At 42.1% G+C, this 21,780-nt stretch overlaps 3 protein-coding genes across 12 annotated transcripts in view; 2 read left to right on the forward strand and 1 right to left on the reverse strand.

The window, feature by feature from the left end:
- Window positions 1-9,324, forward strand: part of SOGA1 (suppressor of glucose, autophagy associated 1) — a 77,884-nt gene extending 68,560 nt beyond the window's left edge. For 3 of the 4 annotated variants that reach the window (XM_045574588.1, XM_045574589.1, XM_036419199.2), the window contains exon 16: window positions 9,086-9,324. The gene's annotated coding sequence lies outside the window, so the exon portion shown is untranslated. Of the gene's footprint in view, window positions 1-3,057; window positions 3,187-9,085 lie in introns of those variants that run through there. The other variant, XM_045574587.1, reaches the window with a different exon arrangement.
- DSN1 (DSN1 component of MIS12 kinetochore complex) lies at window positions 301-19,498 on the forward strand. 7 transcript variants are annotated; one of them, XM_045574592.1, is made up of 12 exons: window positions 301-491; window positions 1,008-1,093; window positions 2,795-2,843; window positions 3,064-3,384; window positions 5,022-5,095; window positions 5,538-5,610; window positions 8,148-8,235; window positions 12,207-12,266; window positions 12,662-12,736; window positions 16,542-16,683; window positions 17,582-17,669; window positions 18,542-19,498. In XM_045574592.1, the coding sequence occupies exons 3-12, from the start codon at window positions 2,810-2,812 to the stop codon at window positions 18,643-18,645; spliced, it is 1,059 nt and encodes a 352-aa protein (XP_045430548.1). In that variant the 5' UTR covers window positions 301-491; window positions 1,008-1,093; window positions 2,795-2,809; the 3' UTR covers window positions 18,646-19,498. The 7 variants fall into 7 exon arrangements, with proteins under 7 accessions (XP_045430548.1, XP_045430547.1, XP_036275098.1 ...); XM_045574591.1 differs by lacking the exon at window positions 1,008-1,093; XM_045574593.1 differs by lacking the exon at window positions 1,008-1,093 and having other exon boundaries at window positions 337-395.
- Window positions 8,959-9,869, reverse strand: LOC118708146 (ferritin light chain). Its single transcript, XM_036419215.2, has one exon. The coding sequence runs from the start codon at window positions 9,656-9,658 to the stop codon at window positions 9,128-9,130; it is 531 nt and encodes a 176-aa protein (XP_036275108.1). The 5' UTR covers window positions 9,659-9,869; the 3' UTR covers window positions 8,959-9,127.
- Window positions 19,499-21,780: the final 2,282 nt, after the last annotated feature.

A 21,780-nucleotide genomic window follows, 5' to 3' on the forward strand; every position in this document is an offset into this window, starting at 1 on the left:
GGGACAAACTGTTAAAAATCGGGACGTCTAGTCACCTCTAGGACCCAGTTTCCCCATCTGAGATGGGTTCTGGGCCGCGGGGCGCAAAAGGTCAGGACGCAGTGGCAGGTCCCCCCGAGGGGCCTCTCCGGGCGTGGCAGCGCAGGGAGACAGTAACGTGGCCACTTCCGGGCGGAGAAAGCTGCGGCGGAGGCGGGGCTCGCCAGAGGGTAAATACCAGTGTACGCGTGCGCCTTGAAGGAGGCAGGCGCTGCGCGTGCGCGTAATTGAGCCCGAGCCGCCGGGCCCCGGCCGCGCATGCGCTCTGAGTTGGCGGGAGATTTCGGAGGCGGCGGCCGCAGTGGCGCGGGGCGTGGTCCGTGCAAGGCGCCCCGGACCTAGACCTGAAATCAGAGGTACAGGGGGCCCGGGACTGACGCGGGGCCGCGGAGAGGGACCTGCCGTCCTGTATTAAGAACGGAGGCTTCGGACTGAACGGGTGTCGCTCTGAGGTCAGGAAGTTGCATACCTTTCCCCGGACACGGCCCCCCTCACTCTCGCACCGGCCCTTTTGGCGTCGGACCTCGACCCAGTCCTGGCCGGGCGCCGCTCCCCTCCGACAGCGGACACTGGGGGTGCCCCGAGGCGCCGCGGCCTCCTGGGTGAGAGCAAACCTAAGCATGATCGCGCCTCTCCCTTGGCCTGTGCAGAGCCAGCGGTCTCGGTTTGGGGTGGGTCACCGAATTCCGCCTCTGTCCCCAGGCAGGCTTTTGCTCTCCGAACCTCAGTTCCTCTATCTGCTAGGAGGGAAGGACGACGGTTCTTATGGAGCTGTGCAAAGGATTAAATGGGGTAAAGAGATAATGATGGAAATAAAGCGGTCACAGATAACATAGGTCCTGGCATATAATAAGGGTTTAACAAGCAGCTTACCCAATGACAGTTGCTGTTATTTCCAGGCTTGAATCCGTGATTGTTATAACTGCGGGGATGTAGGTCCATGGCCTATATCTGTGTCGTCCCTCCAGATATATTCATTTCTCTTTACTTAGCACTACCCTTCCCCCCTTCCCCTCGCGCCCCTCCCCGTACAGATTTCCGCTGGGAGTGAGGGGTAAGCACGGCCAATGTAGAGATGCCTCAGCCTGGTCCCTGCTGTCTTCCGATCCGTCCTTGCTGACATGCACTAGGAATACAGAGACAGTGCGTCTGGGGCGACCGACATGTAAACAGACGTTACAGCCCCTTGCTAGGAAAGAGAAGTGGTGTGAAAGCTTAACTTTTGAGCTAGGTTGGGAAGGATGAATCCGTTTTACAGGCTGTATATGCAAAGATTCAAACGTGGTGGCAGGATGTGGGCTAGCAGGAAAGCAGACATGGGTAGGTTGGGAATAGCGTATGAAAAATACGCTATTTTCTAATGCTGAATGCGTTGGAAAAATCGCTGCTGCTGTCTAAAGAATGGCTAGGAGAGGAGCAGTGCTGGATATAGGAAAACCAGTGGACAGGATTACTGGGTGGATGGGGTGGGAGGTGGGGGAGGTTGTGAGTCCTGAACTAAACTAGGAAGTGGAAATGGAGAAAAGATTTAGAGACAAACTCATAGATGCAGGCCAAAGAGTGGTGGTTACCAGAGGAGAAGGAAGGTGGGGCAAAGACAGAGGGTAAAGTGGGTCAAATATAAAAGGTGGAGCAAAAGTAGGTTTTTAGTTGTGAGCATGAGAGCAGAGTTTGTTCTTGCATTACCTATTGTACTGTTTTGTTTGTTTTTTTACAACTGTAAACCTACTTTTGCCCCACCCTGTATAGTGACAGAAGATGACTTCTGATATTGAGCACACAATGGAGTATACAAATGTTGGATTATAAATTTATATAGTGTCTGAAACTTATATAGTGTCATTAAGCAATGTTACGCTAATTAAGTTTAATTTTAAAAAAAGATGTAGAGCCGAAGCCGATTTGGCTCAGTTGGTCTGCAGACTGAAAGATTCCAGGTTCGATTATAGTCAAGGGCATGTACATTTGTTGCAGGCACATCCCCAGTAGGGGGTGTGCAAGAGGCAGCTGGTCAATGCTTCTCTCTTATCAATGTTTCTAACACTCTATCCCTCTCCCTTCCTCTCTGTAAAAAATCAATAAAATATATATTTAAAAAAAAAAAAAGATGTAGAGCCGAAACTGGTTTGGCTCAGTGGATAGAGCGTTGGCCTGCGGACTGAAAGGTCCCAGGTTCGATTCTGGTCAAGGGCATGTACCTTGGTTGTGGGCACATCCCCAGTAGGGGGTGTACAAGAGGCAGCTGATCAATGATTCTCTCTCATCGATGTTTCTAATTCTCTATCCCTCTCTCTTCCTCTCTGTAAAAAATCAATAAAATATATATTTTTTAAAAAGATGTAGAGAGGCTGTTAGAATGGATGGGATTTGAGATCTGGATAATTTTAAAAGTAAAATGTAAAGGATAATTTGATTTTTCTAGTTTGGAAGACCATGTAGGTCATGAGTTAGGAAATTAGGGACTAGTTAGACACAAAATAATTGGAAAATAAAGTAGATTATGTGTTAAGGGAGATATGAGTATTTCCAGTGATAAGTTCTGTAGAAATACAGAACAATAGATGATGAACCCTGCTGATGGTCTCTGTGGACGTGGTGGGCGAGGTGACATTGGGCCTTGCCAGGTAAATTTCTTGGGAAAGAGATGGGCAGTTCAGAGAGGCTGGAAAGCACAAGGCCCATTCCTGGGTAGTAAAACCCCGGTGAGTCTGGGGCTGAAGGGTGAAGAACAGATCACCTCATTTTCCCATTTTAGGCTTCTCCACCCAGGATGACTTCAGTGACTAGATCAGAGACTGCAGAAGGTGAGTTTTGTACCTTTTACCTTGGGTTCAGGTTTCTTCGCTATCCTCACATGGTTTCCTGGCTCTGGTGGAGCTGGAGTCACATATTCGTGTATTTGCACAGGTACTTTCTCAGTGTCTCCATGATCTGGGGCATACACTCTTCTATTTCCACTTTTTTGCACAAATACTCAGTTGTGGGTTTGATTTTATATTTTGACTTTTTTATAACAAGTGCTAGAAGAGGAACCAGTGACATCTAAGGCTCATGATCATCCATTGGAATCAAATGCCAATCCTGTGGAAGTGTGTAATAAATCGCCTGCCTCCCTGGAGATGACTCAAGGAGTTTCAAAGGAAGGAATTCGAGTTGGTTGTAGCCCTAAAAAGGGGGAGTGTTGTGAACTCAGCCACGAGGAAGCACTCCAGCCCAGGTCTCTTCATCTGTCTCCCCAAGAGCAGTCTGCCCATCATCGAGACAGAAGGCAATCCTGGCGGCGAGCAAGTATGAAAGAAGTCAACAGGCGGAAGTCCCTGCCTCCCTTTCATCAGGGCATCACAGGTGGGGTGCTGCACACATGGGATGTGGAGTTGCGGCTCAGATAAGAAGGCAGTGAGGTCTGGTAGGAAGAACATGGGACAGCCTTGACTTGGCTGAAAGATTGTAGTGGGACAGACGACTCTGCTACTTCTCAGCTACGTGGCTAAGTAAATCACATCACCTCTCTGAGCCTCAGTTTATTGAAGTGCAAGATTTAACATGGGAAGTCTCTAGCATATTTTAGGAAAAACTGACCTTAAGTGGCTTGCTTAAACCTCCTTTGTCTTATGGTCCTCATCAGTAAATGGGATGGAATAATATCTATTTTATAAAATTATACGAGAAAAAAATGAATTGGTTATAATACAATACTTGGCACATGGTAAATAGCTCAAATATTAAGCTATTGTGATTATTTTAAAGATGTTATCTCACTTCCAGATGGCCTATGTCTAACAGGCAAACAGGATAAAAACAGCCACTTAGCATAGCAGAAAAATTGCTGCCCCAATTATGCTCATGTATTGCCAAGAAAGCATCAGTTCTCTAAGGTCTCCCTAACCTTTATCTCTGTTCCAGAGCATGTGAACCTAACATTCTGTATCACAGAAAATCACCGATGTAATAAGCTTATTTCCTTGTTATTCCTGGCCACTTGCCGGATTTCTTTGGTTACAGGCAGAAGGTATTCTGTGTGTTTTTTTAACTAACAGCAGTGAGAAGCTATCAAAAAAAGAGTCAAAAGAACTTTAAAGATACAACTGGCTAAAGGTAGAGGATGAAAAGACATGTATTTCTCAAATTCTCAAAGCAAACTTCCTTTGCTGTTTAACAACATGTTTTTAAATGGGCAAATTGAAAAAAACAGTGTCTGCATCCTGTACTTGTTTAAGGATTCACTGACATAATTATGTAAAATGCCCATCCAATTCAGGCTGTCTCACCATGTGACCTTGGCAAGTTACCTATTACCTAGTCTTTGTGCCTACGTGTCATCATCTGTAAAATGGAATCGATAAGATATTTGCCTCAAGTTTTAATGAAGTATGTATAGTGTTTAATAAAAAGTTTTTTACATAACAAATGTTCAACAAATTAATATTAATGTTATCAATTCATTGTAGAAGACAGCATGGTATTACTGGGAAAAACAGGCTTGGTGGCAGACTTGGGATTGAATTCTTATTTCACTAGTTTCTGGCCTCAAACATGTCATCTCTCCTCTGAGGTTCAGTTTCCACACCTGTAAAAAGGAGCTCATAGGTTATGAGAGGACTCTTAAGACAATGTATTTCAAGCATACTGCAGTACCTGTCATAAAAATGTTCAAATGTTTCCATCTCCTTTCTTTGAATGGTGAATATAAAACATCAAAAAATGTTATGTACCTATCTTGTTTAATAAGACAAGGTTTTAATGTAATACATATAAGGTTCTTATAACTTTTTAAAGCTAGAATGCACAAATGGGTAAATTTCATTTCTCGTTGAACCTGAAAAAAATCAGATGTGACTAATATGAATTCTCCCTTAAATAAAGAAGGCTGCTTGAGCATTCTTGCCTTAAAATAGACTGCATCAAGAGAGAGGAAATTTTACAGGTTTTTTTATTTTGATAACTGTGAGTATACCACTTCTTAAATTGATATTTTATGTTAGAGCTCAGCAAATCCATCAGCGTTGACCTAGCAGAAAGCAAACGGCTTGGCTCTCTCCTGCTTTCCAGTTTCCAGGTGAGATTTTCGGGACTGGGAAATGCTTTTTGTAAGCTGTTGCTGTGAGAGTCCCAAAGAGAGATCAAAACTGTTAATTCATCTGTTAAAATTAAAAGATGTTTCTCTCTAGTTTGGATTAATTTAAAAGCCAGATATAATCCTAGCAGCTGATTTTGTCTGGACTAGGCTCTTTATCCCATTGGTATTGTTGCTGAGAGGTTTCCCCAATCTAATATCTCTTGCCATTGGCAACAAATGACAGGGAATAATGATAATTTAAAGTAGGAGTAGGTCAAAATCTAAATTCAAACAGACATTGGAGGTCTGACTACATACTAAGTCAGCATTATATAATTAATTAATATTATTTCACATTTATTAAGCCTGTAAAATTATATGAGCTTTGTTGGGACTGGCCTGGAAAATCTTGATTGTACTAAAAATGCTTTTCTTTATTTAGTTCTCTGTTCAGAAACTTGAACCTTTCCTAAAGGGCACAGAGGGCTTCAGTCTTGAAAGTTTTAGAGCCAAAGGTAAGTTGCTCAAAATAGGCAAGTGAGCTTTGATCTTGAACTGTACCTTCTGTTAAAGTCAGTTGAAGCCCCACTTTTAGGATCCCCATTTACAGAAGCTGCTACCTTACAAAACCAGCCCCCCTTGGGATGGCATTAAAATATATATATGTTGCCCTCGTAAAATATATATATGTTGCCCTCGTAGGGTGGCTCAGTTGGTTGGAGCATCATCTCATACACCAAAAGGTTACAGGTTTGATTCCCAGTTGGAGTGCACATTAGAGGCAACCGATGGATGTTTCTCTCTTCCTTCCTCTCTCTCAAAAATCAATAAAAATATATCCTCGCCAAAACCGGTTTGGCTCAGTGAATAGAGCATCGGCCTGCGGACTGAAAGGTCCCAGGTTTGATTCCAGTCAAGGGCATGTACATTAGTTGCGGGCACATCCCCAGTAGAGGGTGTGTAGGAGGCAGCTGGTCGATGATTCTCTCTCATCGATGTTTCTAGCTCTCTATCCCTCTCCTTTCCTCTCTGTGAAAAATCAATAAAATATATTTAAAAAAAAACATATCCTTAGGTGAGGGTTAAGAAAATAATAATAATATATGCTAATGAAGTTCAGAAGGTAAGCCTGCCCTCCACTCTAAACCATAGTCACAGCTCCTCTCCACAGAGGCAAGCACAGCCACCAGCTTCTTGTGTATCATTGCAGAGATATTGCATTTGCAAACAATTATACATTAAAATCAAGTAATACTATCTGCACTGTTCTTTTCCTTGTCTTTTTTTTTTTTTTTCCCCTAATAGTTTATATTGCAGAAGACTAGAGGCCGGTTGCACAATATTTGTGTAAGAATTAGGCCTTCGTTTTCCTGGCTTCGCTCCCAGCCACCGGGCAGCCGCCAAGTCCTCACTCCCAGCCAGAGCACCACTCCTGTAGCTCCTCCGCACACCTCCTCCCACTCATAGCTGGCATCCCGCCTGGCTGCTCCTTTCCTTCTTATGCAAATTAACATGACGAAGACGGTGGGTTAATTTGCATAGTCATTCATGATTGGCTGTGAGCATAGCGGAGATAGAGTCAGTTTACATGTTTGTCTGTTATTAGGTAAGATTATTCCATACTGCACATGTAGAGCTATCTTGACACTTTGGTAGCCACATGATATTCCATTTTATAAATGTATCATATTTTATTTAACCAATTTTCTTATTGTGGGCTTTTAGGGTTTTCAGTCTTTTGCTATTAAAATGAATAGGGTAATGGATACTTTTTTGTTTAATCCTCATTTGAGGATATGTTTTTAAATTGATTTTAGAGAGAGAGAAACTTCAATTGGCTATCTCATACACACCCTGACCAGGGATTGAACTCACTATCTGGGAATGTATCCTGACTAGGAATTGAACCCATGGCCTTTTGGTATACAGGACAATGCTCCATTCAACTGAGCCACACCAGCTAGGGCAAATACCTTTTTACACATGCCTTTTGGCACATATACAAGTAAAAATAAATTTCTAGAGTTGCAATAAAATAGGTCAAACAAAAGATAAAAATTACCAGATTGCCTTCTAGAAAGGTTGTTTCATTTTATTCTCTCACCAGCAAATATGCAAATATATTTGTTTGCATATCTATTTTTTCACATTTACCAATACAGTTTTATCAAACAGTTCAGGTGTTTTACAGATGACAAAAGGTATTTTGTAATTTTAATGTTTGTTTTTCAAGGAGGATAAACATTTTTAAATATTATTTAGAACCATAGGTTCTTCATTTTCTGTTTAAATCCTTCATTTTTGAAAGCTGGCATGTGGTGCTTATATTGATTTGTAGAAACTCTCTATGTTAAGGAAATTAGCTGTTCATCAGTGATATAAGTTACAAATATTCTTTCCCAGGAGTCAGTTTTCAGCCATCTAGGAAGTAGCTGTTTTCCTTACAGTAACTACACAATCATCCAGAGTCAAACCCAGCAAATGCATGATCTCAGACTTACTTGTTAATTAAAATTATCTGAGAATTGGACCATAATTAGAGTAGATATGTCAAGGTTATCTTGATAGCTATTTAACATCCTTTTCCTTATTCTTTACCTGAATGTAATTGTGGACTCTTCCAGGTATAAGCAGAAAACTTTTTACCTTATGCTTATAATGCTTTATTTGCCTTCAACATGTTTTTATAACACTGTTTCCTATTGCCTGACTTCTGTGATACATTTCCTTTCAGCACCAGCAGTTCAAATCTCTTGAAAAGAATGAAATGTCAGTGCAGATATATCTTTTTAACTGCTTTTTCACCAGTCAGATATAAAAAAAACACTATCAATAAATGTCATAAAGAAGACTCGTCTTGCATTTTATGTATATCTACAAAAAAAAGATACAGTCTTTCTGCATATTTATACCACTTTTTTGAAAGTAGGTAAGAGGGTCAGAATGTGATGGGACCGAAGTGCTGAGACTACCTTAAGTGTTTTATGTCTTTGTCAGAGCTTCCTGTGAAAATTTATATTCTGTTTATAACATGTAGTCTTATTCTCTCTAGCATCTTCTCTTTCTGAAGAATTAAAACATTTTGCAGACAGACTGGAAAGTAATGGAACTCTACAGAAATGTTTTGAAGTTTCAGAGGGGTAAGTTCAATTGCCCTTCTGTCCTAAATTATAATTGAATTAAGGCTTTTTATTATAATTAGACAGTTCATTCACTCATCAAGCATTTATTCAGCATCTTCTGCATACCAGGCTCTTCTAGATGCTGGAGAAAATAGTGATAAATAACTAAGTCAAACAAGGTATTTTATTGTGATATACTTTAATAGGAGATACAGTTAAACAAATACAATGATTTAGAAAGTGATCTAAGAAGTCAATAATAGTGACTTGAGGGGGTAGGTTAGCTAGACCTCTACTGAATTCACCTTTGAATTGAGACCTATTAGACCTGAATGGCGAGAAGGAACCAGCTGTGGAAAGATGAAAGGAAAGCATTCTTCAAATTTTTGCTAGCCATGCAACAGCCAAACCTCAGTTCCTAATGTCTCCCATCTCAAACAATTTGGTTCTCTAACAAAAGTTGTTTGGGCCTTCGGACTAAAGGGTCCCAGGTAGATTCCAGTCAAGGGCACGTACTTCAGGGCACATGCGGGAGGCAACCAATCCATTAGTCTCTCTCACAGTGTTGTTTCTTTTTCTCTCTGTGCCTCTCTTCCTCCCTTCCACTCTCTAAAAATCAGTGGAAAAATATCCTCAGGTGAGGCAACAAACAAACAATCAGAAAAACAGTACATTAGACAGGTACTGAATATTTAAAAAAGGTTAAAATAGGGAATGGTTAAAAAGTTTTTTAAATCTCTCTTTTTTTTTTTTGCTGCAAAAAGCTTTATTGTTTCATTTGGTCCCGTGCCGGGGAGAGGGCTCCAGGGTGGATAAAGGAATGGCTAGTAGTTTCGGGAAGAGGCTCAGGCGAAAGCCAGAGACAGAGGCGGGCGGGGACCGCTGAAAGGCTTCTGGGCGCCAAAGGCTCCTAGTCGTCGTGCTTGAGGGTGAGCCTTTCGAAGAGGTACTCGCCCAGCCCGGCCTGGGGGCCGGCCAGCCTGCGGATGTTGGTCAGGTGGTCGCCCATCTTCTTGATCAGTTTCACCTCCTCGTCCAGGAAGTGGTTCTCCAGGAAGTCGCAGACGTGAGGGTCTGCGCGGGAGGAAGCCAGAGCGTGCAGCTCCAGAAGGGCCTGGTTCAGGCTCTTCTCCAAGGCCAGGGCGGATTCCATGGCGTCCAGAGTTTTGGACCAGTCATCCTGGGGCGGTTTCTGCACGTCCTGGTAGAGAACGCGGCCGCCTCGCTGGTTCTGCAACTTGAGCAAACGCTCCGCGCCCTCCCGCTTCTTCTCCGCCAACTCGCGGAAGAAGTGGCCCACGCCCTCCAGGGCCACATCGTCGCGGTCGAAATAGTAGCCCAGCCCGAGGTAGTTGTAGGAGGCCTTCAGGTACAGGTTGATGAGGCGGTTGACCGAAGCCTCCACGTCGGCGGAATAATTCTGACGAATTTGGGAGCTCATGGTTGTTCAGTAATGAGGCTTTCAGGTAGAAAAAAACACACAAAACAACCAAAAAACCGGTGTGTCGGCTGGTCCCGGAGGTGGCGCTAACAGTGGTGACTGGATGAGACACAGGAGAGTGGCCGGAGGCTGGAAGAACGGCGTCCCTGGGTCTGTTCCGTCCAAACACTGTTGAAGCAAGAGACAGATCCGGGACCTCCGGGCGCGGCTGCCTGTTTTTTAAATCTTTATTGTTGAAAGTGTTACAGACGTTCTCTGTTTTTCCCCATTAACCCCTTCTAGCCCACCCCAGCCCTCTACCTCATTATGGGAAAAATTTTTGGCTTTTGACTAAATGACTTCTTGAACAACCTTTCAGGACAAATTAAGTTGGAGAACTGAGGTTCCACTGTAAACTTGTGTTCTTTAGCTGTTTTACAAGCAAGAATATTGAGAGAATTTAGAAATCCCACCCCTAAACTTGTTGTTCCTCTATATGTATGGAGCCCTGCCCTGTAATAAATCATGTCACTAGAGCTTACATCATAAACTTTTTAGTTTTGACTTTGCAAAGATCTACTTTTCCATCTGTTCTTAAATTTAACATTGGTATTCGGGTAATGGAAAATATTTTGACTCATTCTTCTGGGGATGGAGTCTTTAGGCATTCAGAATGGTCCAACTTTTGACATACCACCAGAGATGGTTCTACAATACAGCCTCTAACAAAACTAGGCTGTCCCAAATCCCGAGACATCGTTTACCTTTATTTTATTTTATTTATTTATTTAAAATATATTTTTATTGATTTTTTACAGAGAGGAAGGGAGAGAAATAGTTAGAAACATCAATGAGTCATCTATCAGCTGCCTCTTGCACGCCCCCTACTGGGGATATGCCCGCAACCAAGGTACATGCCCTTGACCAGAATCGAACCCAGGACCCTTCAGTCCGCAGGCTGATGCTCTATCCACTGAGCCAAACCAGTTTCGGCCATCGTTTATACCAAGAAGATTGGGAAAGCACTAAAATATGCACAAGGTGTGAGCCCAGGCAACTTTGTGAAGCTCGTGCTGTGAGAACTAAAGTTCTAATGAGGTTGTCTAAAACGAAAAAACATGCCAGCAGGGCTTATGGTGTATCCATGTGTGCTAAACCTGCCTGTGACAGGATCAAACGTGCTTTCCTTATTGAGGAGCAGAAAATTGTTGTGCAAGTGTTGAAGGCACAAGCACAGAATCAGAAAGCTAAATAAAAACAAAGGCTTTTTGAGTGCTAAAAACAAACAAAATTTGACTTAACATAGTGTCTCTTTTAATGCAATGAATTTAAGCCATAAGCTGTTGCATCTCAGCCAGCATTGATAGAGGCTGTGTGTCATAGGCCTTGGTAGAAAAACATGAAAGGTAGAACAATTCATTTGTTTTTGTCAGGTAAAATACCAATTACATTTGCAAAATTTTGGCATTTTCAGTGCTTTCCATTAGGATTAGTCATTCAGCGGTGCTGAGCCATTGGTGTAAGTCCCCTGTACAGCGATAGCTTTAGTTTAAGGAGGAAGACAAGACAGTCATATGAAAAAGTATTGTTGGGCCTTAAAAAATGTTAAGGTTTTTATTGGTGGAAGGGAAAGACACTAAAAACTGATGTGAACAGAAGTTTAGAGATTGAAAACCCCAGATATTCAGGGTCAGGGTGAGTGAGATTATATGGGACAGAATAGATAAAAGGTAACAGTAGGAATCAAAATTAATGAACTGGATGGCATGAGAACAGATATCCTTAAGTACCAGATTAAGGAGGTTTTGCTTTTCTTCTGAATGCAGTAGAGGGTCACAGACTTTTTACGCAAGGAAGAAATTAAAGGAAGGTGCTTTATGTGTGAATTGGCATTGATGAAAGAAAAGATGAAGAGATCTAATATAAAAGTGAGAGACTAAGAAATAAATATTTGTTGAAAGATAAATTCTTTTATCTAATATAGCATTTCTATTTTACTTTATTTTTTAGGTTTTGAACTAAAAAAAAACCACACACTTTTATTTTTTTATTGATTTCAGAGGGGTAGAAACATCAGTGTTGAGAGAAAATCATTGATTGGCTGCCTCCTGCATGCTCCTTACTAGGAATTGAGCCCACAACCTGGGCATGTGCCCTGGCCAGGTATTAAACTTTAACTTCCTGGTTCATAGGTTGACACTCAACCACTGATCCACACCAGCCAGGCAAAAAATAAATTCTTTTTTTGTTTGTTTGTTTGTTTCATATTTAGAGAAAGAGGGAGACAGAGAGAAACATAGATGTGAAAGAGAAACATTGGTTGGTTGCCTCCCAAACACACCCCTACTGGGGACTGAACTCGAAATTTGGGCACATATCCTGAGTGGGAATCGAACCTGTGACCTTTTGGTACACAGGACGTTGCTCAACCAATTAAGTCACACCGGCCAGGACAAAAGATAAATTCTGAACATGTTTTATTGCCTTTTGAAATTATGTAAGTTACCATATTAAAAGCAAGAGTTCTTGAAAGATTTGTGTTTATCACACAATGCTATCTGTATTCCAGAAAAGCATCAGATTTGTCTCTGGAAGCATCAGTGGCTGAGATGAAGGAATACATAACAAAGTAAGTGAAAATGAATGAACCTTTGTTGAAAAAATATAAGTTCAGTTGGGGAAAATAATTAAACTTGGGAAAATGAATAATGAACATCCTGTTCTGAGTGTCAATATTAGTTTAACAACACTACAACTTATCTGCATATTGGGGTCTTATGGTCTGTGCTTATGGCCAATTTCATAGAATGTAGTCTAGGGAATAAGGATGTTAATTTAATTTTAAGGACGTGTGTTTGATTTTATTAAATTAATATCCTCTAAATCAGTCATGGTTTATAATTCTTTAATGGCCTTTTTATTCACAACTTAGAACACAGTAGATACCTAATGTACTATTGGTGCCCTGAGTGATTCAGAATGAGATAAACAAAAATTAACAGAATTTTTTTTCGGATCCTATAGGTTTTCTTTAGAACGTCAGACTTGGGATCAACTCTTGCTGCACTATCAGAAGGAGGCTGAGGAGATCTTATCCAGGTTAGATCTACAACTGGAATTCAGAAGCTATCTTTTCACTTTGTGGAGTTTGATTTGAATGGATTTTAGTTTCATTAACACAAATTGAATGACGAATTTTATCTCATAGGCTAATCAACTCATCAAAGCACTGTAAAATATTTATTAGCACTCTCTGACCTTAAATGGAGAGTCAAGGAAAGGAAGCGAGTTGGCATCACTATATTCAGTCAACAGAGTTGCCTGTGTTCTGTGTCTTTGGCTGCCATTCTACTTCCTGGTGGAGACAGGCACATCTCTTCCTTTTACCTGGAATCCTGGGCTGGGCCAAAAACATTAGTCAGGGGACTTTAGTGGGCACATGGCCTTTGCGCTGCAGGTGTGGGAGAGAACCCTGGCCAAGGGCTTTGTGGAAATGCAAAGACATGAAATAGGGTGATGGAAAGAGAGGATCTTTGTCTGGGTCTTAAAGGCACAATAAAGTGGGGAAGTGCAAGATTTTTATTTAGTAACAGAATCTTAGGAAGGAACCCAACTATAAAATGGTAGCTAAGACTCTTAATTGCAAAAGTGGCCTCTTAGAAGAGAGGTGCTTTAAGGAATACGGTTTGAAAAACTTTCCCAATGCAGGAATTGATGGTTATCAGTTACTTTATTCAGCCCTGACATGTTCTCTTTATGAAGACATAATGTATAAGATATGGCAGTTTCAGAATAAACAGTTTTGATGGGGCAGGCTTATTGGTTAAGAGGAATGCTTCTGGAAGCAGACTGCTTCTGTTCAAACCCTAATACTACTTTATTTTGTGATATTGGGCAAGCCACTTAATCTCTAAGCCTGAAGTTCCTCATTTAAAAATGGAGATAAACTCAACTGATGTAGCTCAGTGGTTGAGCTTCATGAGGTCACGGTTTGATTCCCAGTCAGGGCACGTGCCTGGGTTGCAGGCTGGATCCCCAGTTTGGAGCGTGCAGGAGGCAAACCAATAATTTTTTCTTGTCATTGATGTTTCTATCTCCCTCTCCCTTTCCCTTCCTCTCTGAAATCAATAATAAAAAATATCTTTTAAAAAATGGAGATAATATTAGTACTATCTCATTTGGTTATTGTGAGTGTTAAGTGAGATTAAATGGAAAGTGTTTATCAATATCTGGCATTCAGTAAATTGTAGTAGTTGCTCTTATTAAAGAGTCATCAGTTTTCTTTTTTTAAATATATTTTTATTGATTTTTTACAGAGAGAAAGAGAGAGGGATAGAGAGTTAGAAACATGGATGAGAGAGAGTTATCGATCAGCTGCCTCGGTACATGCCCTTGCCGGGAATCGAACCCGGGACCTTTCAGTCCGCAGGCCGACGCTCTATCCACTGAGCCAAACCGGTCCGGCAAGAGTCATCAGTTTTCATGAACTCTCCATTATATTCAGTTAGATAATTGAGGTGTCCTAGAATTTTTTTGGTGGAAGATCATAGACATTGACTTAAGGATAACAAGCTTTGGCTTTACTCTATTCCAACTGTAGTTCTTTTTGTAAATGGACCTTACTGTTAAATGGCATTAACTGACACGAAGCTTCTAGCATTTCCTGGTGTCCAGTGGTGTAAAAGAGTTAATCGAGTCCATGTAGATGCCATCGAGGCGCAGTGCAGCACAGGGTCGCTGAGGCGGACCTGAAGCAGCTTTGGGTGCAGGAGGCGGTGGACACCATGGTAAAGAGTCTGGAAAGAGACTATCTGGAAGATGCAGGGCCTCATGTTCCAGTGCAGTGCTGGTTGTTGAGAGGAGCTGAAATAAACCCTAACTGATTTGGCTCAGTGGATAGAGCGTCAGCCTGCAGACTGAAAGGTCCCAGGTTCGATTCCTGTCAAGGGCATGTACCTTGGTTGCAAGCACATCCCTAATAGGAGGTGTGCAGGAGGCAGCTGATCAATGCTTCTCTCTCATCGATGTTTCTAACTCTCTATCCCTCTCCCTTCCTTTCTGTAAAAAAAAATCAATAGAATATTCTATATAATAAAAGGCTTATATACAAATAGACCAAATGGCAGAACAACTGAACAACTGATTGCTATGGCATGCATTGGCCACAAGGGGGAGTGCTCAGAACATGGTGGGCATTGGCCGCTGCGGGATGGTGGAGCAGGTGAGCGAGGGTGCAAGACCTAGGCAGGGCACTGGCCTCTGTCATCAGGGAAAGCCTCTGGTGGTTACTGAATATTATTTGCTTCCTCACGCTGCACTCCTGCTGGGTACTCACACTTGCTGCCGGCACTGGTCCCATTCACACCCACTGCTGGTGCCCAACACTGGCTCCAATCACTTGGCACCATCAGTGTGAAGTGGCAGCTGCCTGCCCCAATCACCCCTGAGGGCTTCTCCACCTCCCCCTACTCCTGAGAGGAGATTGGGACCAGCAGCCGCCTTTCACACCCACTGCCAGTGATGGCCCCACTTGCACCCTCTGCAGGTAATGGAGCCTCCACTTGTACCCGCTGCCAGTGCTCAGCACCAATCCTGATCAATCGCTTGGGACCCTCAGTGGGTGTGAGCAGTGGCTTCCAGCTCTGACCGCCCCTGAGAGCTTCTCCACCTCCCCCTGCTCCTGAGGGGCGATCAGGGCAGCAGCTGCTGCTCACACCCACTGACAGCACCAGCCCCACTCGCACCTGTTGCTGGTGTCGGCCCCAATCACTTCACGCCTTCAGTGGGTACGAACCGGGCCAGCGTCTTCAGTGTGTGAGAGCAGTGGCAGAAATGGAGCTGTCGGCAGAGAGGGACTGGGTGCTGTGGCAGGAGGGGCCAGCCAGGGGCACAGAGGATGGGCTGAGACACGCCTCTATGTCTACCAGTTCCTTTCAAGGTGCACAAATTTGTGCATTGGATCTCTAATATTTAAAAAAAAAAAAAAGTTATGAAGTACTGGAGTTTTTTAAAAAACCTGGTTTTCAGGAATGAAACCTAAACCCAGTATTGCTTACTTAGTCCCCTCAAATAACAGAGCCCTACTAAGATGATCTTTTGGCAACAGGAAGGTTAAAGGAGAAAAAGTAAGCAACTCAGGGGTGAGTTGTTGCTTCACTAGAGCAAAAGAGGGGCAGCCCTCCCCTCCATTACCAAATACCACTTTTGCCTTGGTCCTGCAGTATTCCTACCTCAGATCTAGCACCTTACCATTTTGATAAGGACCTTGTTGTCTTTTTACCAACTTACTACTTGAAATGATAATATAGACTGTCTGTTTGCTGTTTAAGACTGTGATATATTTTCCCAGTGGTCTGGTTTTAAAAAATAAATAAGGTTTGGGAGTGGGAACCGTCAGAGAGAGGTCAATGCGGGGGGGAGGGGGGAGGAGGAGATATATGTAATACTTTAAACAGTAAAGAATTTAAATTAAAAATAAATAAGGTTTAATTTTTCCTCAAAAAAAAAAAAAATAATACTGGCCTGACCAGTGTGGCTTAGTGTTTGGGTGTTGACCCACGCACCAGGAGATCGCAGGTTCAATTCCTGGTCAGGGCACATACCTGGGTTGCTGGCTCAATCCCCAGAAGTTGGGCATGCAGGAGGCAACTAGTTGATGTTGATGTTCCCCTTTCATTGTTCCTATCGTTCCCTCTCCCTTCCTCTCTCTAAAAATTAATGAAATAAAATTTTCTTTATTAAAAAATCAATACCAGATAATGGTTTTGGACCCCACTGTTAATAAGAAGAATATTGCTTCAGGTTAATGAAGCTTTTTTGGACGCTTTTTCCCTAGGTGATCTTTCATTATTTTCCCCAGAAAGTGATTATAAAAATTCTTTAAAAGCTCTCCCCCTTTTTTTAGAGGATCAACTGAAACAAAAATGACTGAAGTTGAACCTACAGCATATCTTGGGTCTTCCCAGAATGAAGTCCTTAATACAAAGCCTGATTACCAGAAAATATTACAGAGCCAGAACAAAGTCTTTGATTGTATGGAATTGGTGGTGAGTTTATATTTGTTTAAGTTATCCAGCCTTGCTACCTTCTTATCCTTGAAAACAAAAAGACCTGGAGAATATGTTTAATAAGATAAGGTAAGTATTTTAACTCTACCTTGGTGAAACATGGAGAGTCAATTTAAAAGAAACAATATGTGGTGATTAGTGCTAATAAAGCAGAGTAAGGGAGACAGTGTACAGGAGGGCAGTGGGATACGATACAGAACAGTTGTTGATAGTCTCTCTAAAGAGCCATTTAACAGAGACTGGAAAGAAATGAGGAAGTGAGCCATGAGGACATTTGGGAGAATAGTATTTTATTGTTCCGAGTATCAGCAGGAAGCAGTTGATAAAGTGTAATTTAAGGAGAGTTTATAAGGGGCTATGTTTAGAGTGTAGATATTGGGAAGTCGTAAGGGTTAGTGAAGGAACATGGGGCAGCTGAGCTCTTACTACCCCTAGGCCTGCGGGAGGAGAGGAGGAAGAGTTACTGTGGCACCTGAGTGGAGAAAGTCCCGTAGTGGGCTGTTTTGAGAGAGTCATGATCTTCAGTTAAGAGACACAGCTCACTCAGAATGATCCTTTCCTGAGCAGGCCTGGGCAAAAATATGCAGACCTCATTCAGCTTTCCCCCCTAACTTGGGCTCCCTCTGGACCAGGCCCACTCAGAACTCAGAGGGCATGGGATCCTGTTAGAGGTTATCTCGGTCAGCCTTCTGGGGTATAGAACAGTGTGAAGGAGTGGAGTGTGGATCTGGAGGAGCAAACAGAATGTCTGACATAAGCATTCCAGGTTGAAAGAACAACAAAAGCAAGGCTTCCAAGCAGGACTTGCCCCGTGTGTTTGAGGGAACGTCAAAGAAGCCGTGAACCCTTACAGCTCATAGCTGTCTTTCATCTGCAGATGGATGAATTGCAAGGATCAGTGAAGCAGCTGCATGCCTTTATGGATGAAAGTACCCAGTGCTTCCAGAAGATGTCAGTACAACTCAGTAAGTATCTTGTGAGGGGATTGGAGCAGTGGTTCTCTACCTTTCTAATGCCGCTACCTTTTAATATAGTTCCTCATGTTGTGGTGACCCCCAACCATAAAATTATTTTCGTTGCTACTTCATAACTGTAATTTTGCTACTGTTATGAATCATAATGTAAATATCTGTGATTCCCGATGGTCTTAGGTGACCCACAGGTTGAGAATCGCTGCTGTAGAGCCTAGGATCATGAGAAAAAACAGATATTTACATTACGATTCATTAACAGTTATGAAGTAGCAACAAAAATAATTTTATGGTTGGGGGTCACCATCACATAAGGAACTGTATTAAAGGGTCGCGGCATTAGAAAGGTTGAGAACCACTGGACTAGAGGGATAACCTTTCAGATTTAAACTGCCCTTACTTAGCACGTGGTCTCAGAGGGTAAGACCACACCAAGTGGTTTGTTCCCCTTCCTCCACTTTCACAGTAACTATTATGTTGTGGATACTCGTATTTGATGGGAAATTCCACAGAAACACAGTAGACTAAGAATTAAATTCCCATAAACCATCTTATTTTAGTAAATCTGAGATTTAAGAAATACCCATTGCCTTTTTTCTCCTGTTCATTCCTCAAAAATTCACCGACACTGCCCTTACTTACTCCAGATCTAAATTATTGCTATACATACCTTCATTTTTTTATTACAATGTATTTTGGTTGTAGTTATAGCTGGCTTTCCTACCAGCTGTCATCTACTTGAGAACAGAGATTTTTATTTGTCATTGTAATGCCCTTTAGTCTGGCACAGTGTTCATGCAGTAAGTTTGCAATAAATCTTATTTGAATTCAATTGAAATTTATTTTTTGGCTCCTTTCCTTTGTAGGCAAGAGGAGTGCGCAACAATTAGATTCTTCACCAGCTCGAAAACTGCTCAAGCTTCAGTTACAAAACCTGCCTACTGCACATTGTTCTAAATCTTGTCAGTGACCTTATGCATCTTCGTGTCACAAGGTGCTCTAGAGGAGAGACGTGGAAAGAATGCTCCAGCACATGGTGATTGCGTGGCAATCTAAGCTGGTGATAGTTGCCTTTGAGGATAATTGGCTGACTGAAGAGTACTTTGTTGTTGTTCTAACAACATTGTCCTGGCTGGTGTAGCTCAGTTGGTTGGAGCATCGTCCAGTGCACTCAAGGGTCATGGGTTCAATTCTGGTCAGGGCACATACCAGATTGCAGGTTTGATCCCCAATCTGGGTATGCACCGGAGGCAATTGATGGATGTTTCACTTTCATAGCAGTGTTTTTCTGTCTCCCTCCCTCCCTCCCTCTCTCTAAAACCAATTTAAAAAAAGTTACAACACTTTTGTATCCAAAAGAATGTTGTATGGACATTTTCCCCAAGAATGTGCAAGATAATTAAAATTTTTGTTTTGGAATGACATTTAGAATTAGTAGTTAGTGTTTTAAATATTCTTTGTGATCACATTTCTTCATCTTGTGTAGATGTTTTTCAAGTTTTAAAACATCCTAAGTCATTGGGATCAAATCCAATGAAACATTTTAGAGGTCAATTGGGTTCTGGTTATAAAGGAATGAGACTAATTTTCTAGTGTGACTTGGGATGAGTTTAGGTATAAAAGTTGTGGGCATTGATTATATCAGGTGGATATGTATATCACTTCACAGGATGTCCAAATTGAGAAAATACTACCCATTCTCTAAGTTCTACTGCTCATAATGTGCTTCAGTATTGAGTCAACATCCTAAATTTTGGATTCATTGTTTTCTGTATTTAATAATCTGCATTATAAAATTGTACATAATTAAAAATTTTCCCTTGTCTTTTTGTGTATTTTGAGTGTAAAAAAAAGTTAGGGAGGTCTTAGAAAATAAGATTCTTTACCAATTGTGAAAGTGAACAGTAGTGTAGAGATTAGCCTTGGCATTAGCTAGATAAAATACCAACCAATTTATTGTTTTATTCTCTGATCCTCCTAATAAGATAAAACCTATTTCATTTAAATGCCTAGTTATAATGTTAAATCTTAAACTTTGGACTAAGCACAGCTAATGAGAGGTGATATCTCCTTGCATTGACCTATAGTATTCCTTATTCTTTCATATATTTACAGAGACCCTGCTATTATATGCCAAGCACAATTCTAGTTAATGGGTAGAGAGCAAAGAACAAAAACAAACATGGGACCTCCTCTCATGATTCTCACAGTCTAATGGACACACAGGGAACAAGAAGGGACAAGTTCTCTGCAGAAATGATGTTTTAGTTGATTCAAGAAGAATAAAGGAGTTAAATAGGGCAAATTTTTGAGGCAAAAGGAACAGTATTTCCAAAGGCCTGAGAAGGGAGAGAAGAAAGCTAAAGAAAAGGCCCAGTAAAGCGGGAATGTTGATGCCAGTGGAAGAGCCACCTGAGAAAGAGTTGGAAGTCATTAGGAGGTTTCAAGAGCAAGATGGGATCAGCTTTATTTTTAAAAGATAATTCTTGTTGCTATGTGGAGAATAGATAGAAGCAAGCAAGGTACGGATGTGAGAGACCCCAGTCTATTGTAGTAGTATAGATTGGAAATGATGGCAGTGGGTGAGTGGAGTGAATTGCTCAGTGTCTGGAATATTGTAGGCATTGTAACTTATATGTTAAAAGTCTGTCACCCTGGCAGTTGTGGCTCGGTTGGGAAACGTTCTATACACCGAGAGGTCACTGGTTCAATTCTGGTCAACACGTGCCTGGGTTGCAGGCTTAGTAGTTAAGAGTCTACCTATGAACCAGACTTAATTTGATTCCTGGTCAAGGCACATGTCTAGATTGCAAGCCGATTGATGATTCTCATCATTGATGTTTCTTCATTTTTTAAAATATATTTTATTGATTTCAGAGAGGAAAGGAGGAGAGGAAGATAGAAACATCAATGATGTGAGAGAATTATAGATGGGCTGCTTCCCACTAGCCTAAGGTGACCAGATCGTCCAGGTGTTGGCGGGACAGTCCTAATTTCTAACAATTTTTCCCGCAGCGTTTTAAAAAAGTCCCTATTTTTGGAAACATTGGAAAGATTCTTTCCAAAAATCGGGACTTTTTTAAAATGCCGAGGGACGCAGGAAAAATTGTTAGAAATCGTGACTGTCCCGCCAACACCTGGACGATCTGGTCACCTTACCCTAGCCCCTTACTGGGGATGAAGCCCACAACATGGCATGTGCCCTGGCTGGGAATCCATCCATGACCTCCTGGTTCATAGGTTGACCTCAACCACTGAACCACACCAGCTGGCCTCTTCTCTTTTAAATACTCCCTTGCTTCACCCTTCTTCCTATAAAAACCTTCCATTTTGTACAACCTTATGGAGTATTCTGGTTGCTAGATGGGATGCTGCTGGATTCATGAACCACTTAATAATGCCAGTTCTTCACATTTACTTGGTTGAATTTTTTTTTTTTTTTTTTAAGTAATATCAATCTGCAAGGTGCATCTCTTTCTGTCGAGGTTGGTAACTAAAGATTCTTCGCAGTTAGGATCTGTACTTCATGTTGAAGGGTGGTGTCTGAAAGCTCCCTTCTGGCATTCCTCACGCCATTTAAAATGAGGTTTCTCTTTGTTCATTTTCACAAGATTAACTAAATTATAAATCTTTTGGGAAAGGGATCTAGCCTGGCCCTGCACATTTTGGTATTACTTAAGTTGGGTCATTGAAGCTTACTATGTGTTATTTGGAAAAAAATAAGTCCATTTCTCATGTTGCACCACTCCAAAAAGGAGATGGTACAGTAGGCCGTTGTCATAGTGATGCAATGGAGGACTGAGTCTTGGATTGCAGTCCTTTAAAGTGCTGTGCTCACTCACCATTACTTGCCAAGCCCCTTCCCCGGGCTCAGCGCGGTGCCAGGTGCCACGTGACCGCGGGTACCAATGCTCTGGGCCCACGTGGAAGGATGCCAGGCTCCGCCACAAGGGCCCTGAGGGGCTTCACAAGGCTGACCTGCGGAAGGGAAGGGGCGGCACTCAACGCCTTTCCCTCCGGCGAGTCCTGGTCAAGGTTCTCCCAAGGAGACCCCTCAGCCGGAGAAACTACATCCAAGATGGCACCGCGAGGCGTCCCGGCCCAG

Source organism: Pipistrellus kuhlii, unplaced genomic scaffold, assembly GCF_014108245.1.
Source record: "Pipistrellus kuhlii isolate mPipKuh1 unplaced genomic scaffold, mPipKuh1.p scaffold_m20_p_6, whole genome shotgun sequence".
In the NCBI taxonomy this organism is placed as follows: domain Eukaryota; kingdom Metazoa; phylum Chordata; class Mammalia; order Chiroptera; family Vespertilionidae; genus Pipistrellus; species Pipistrellus kuhlii.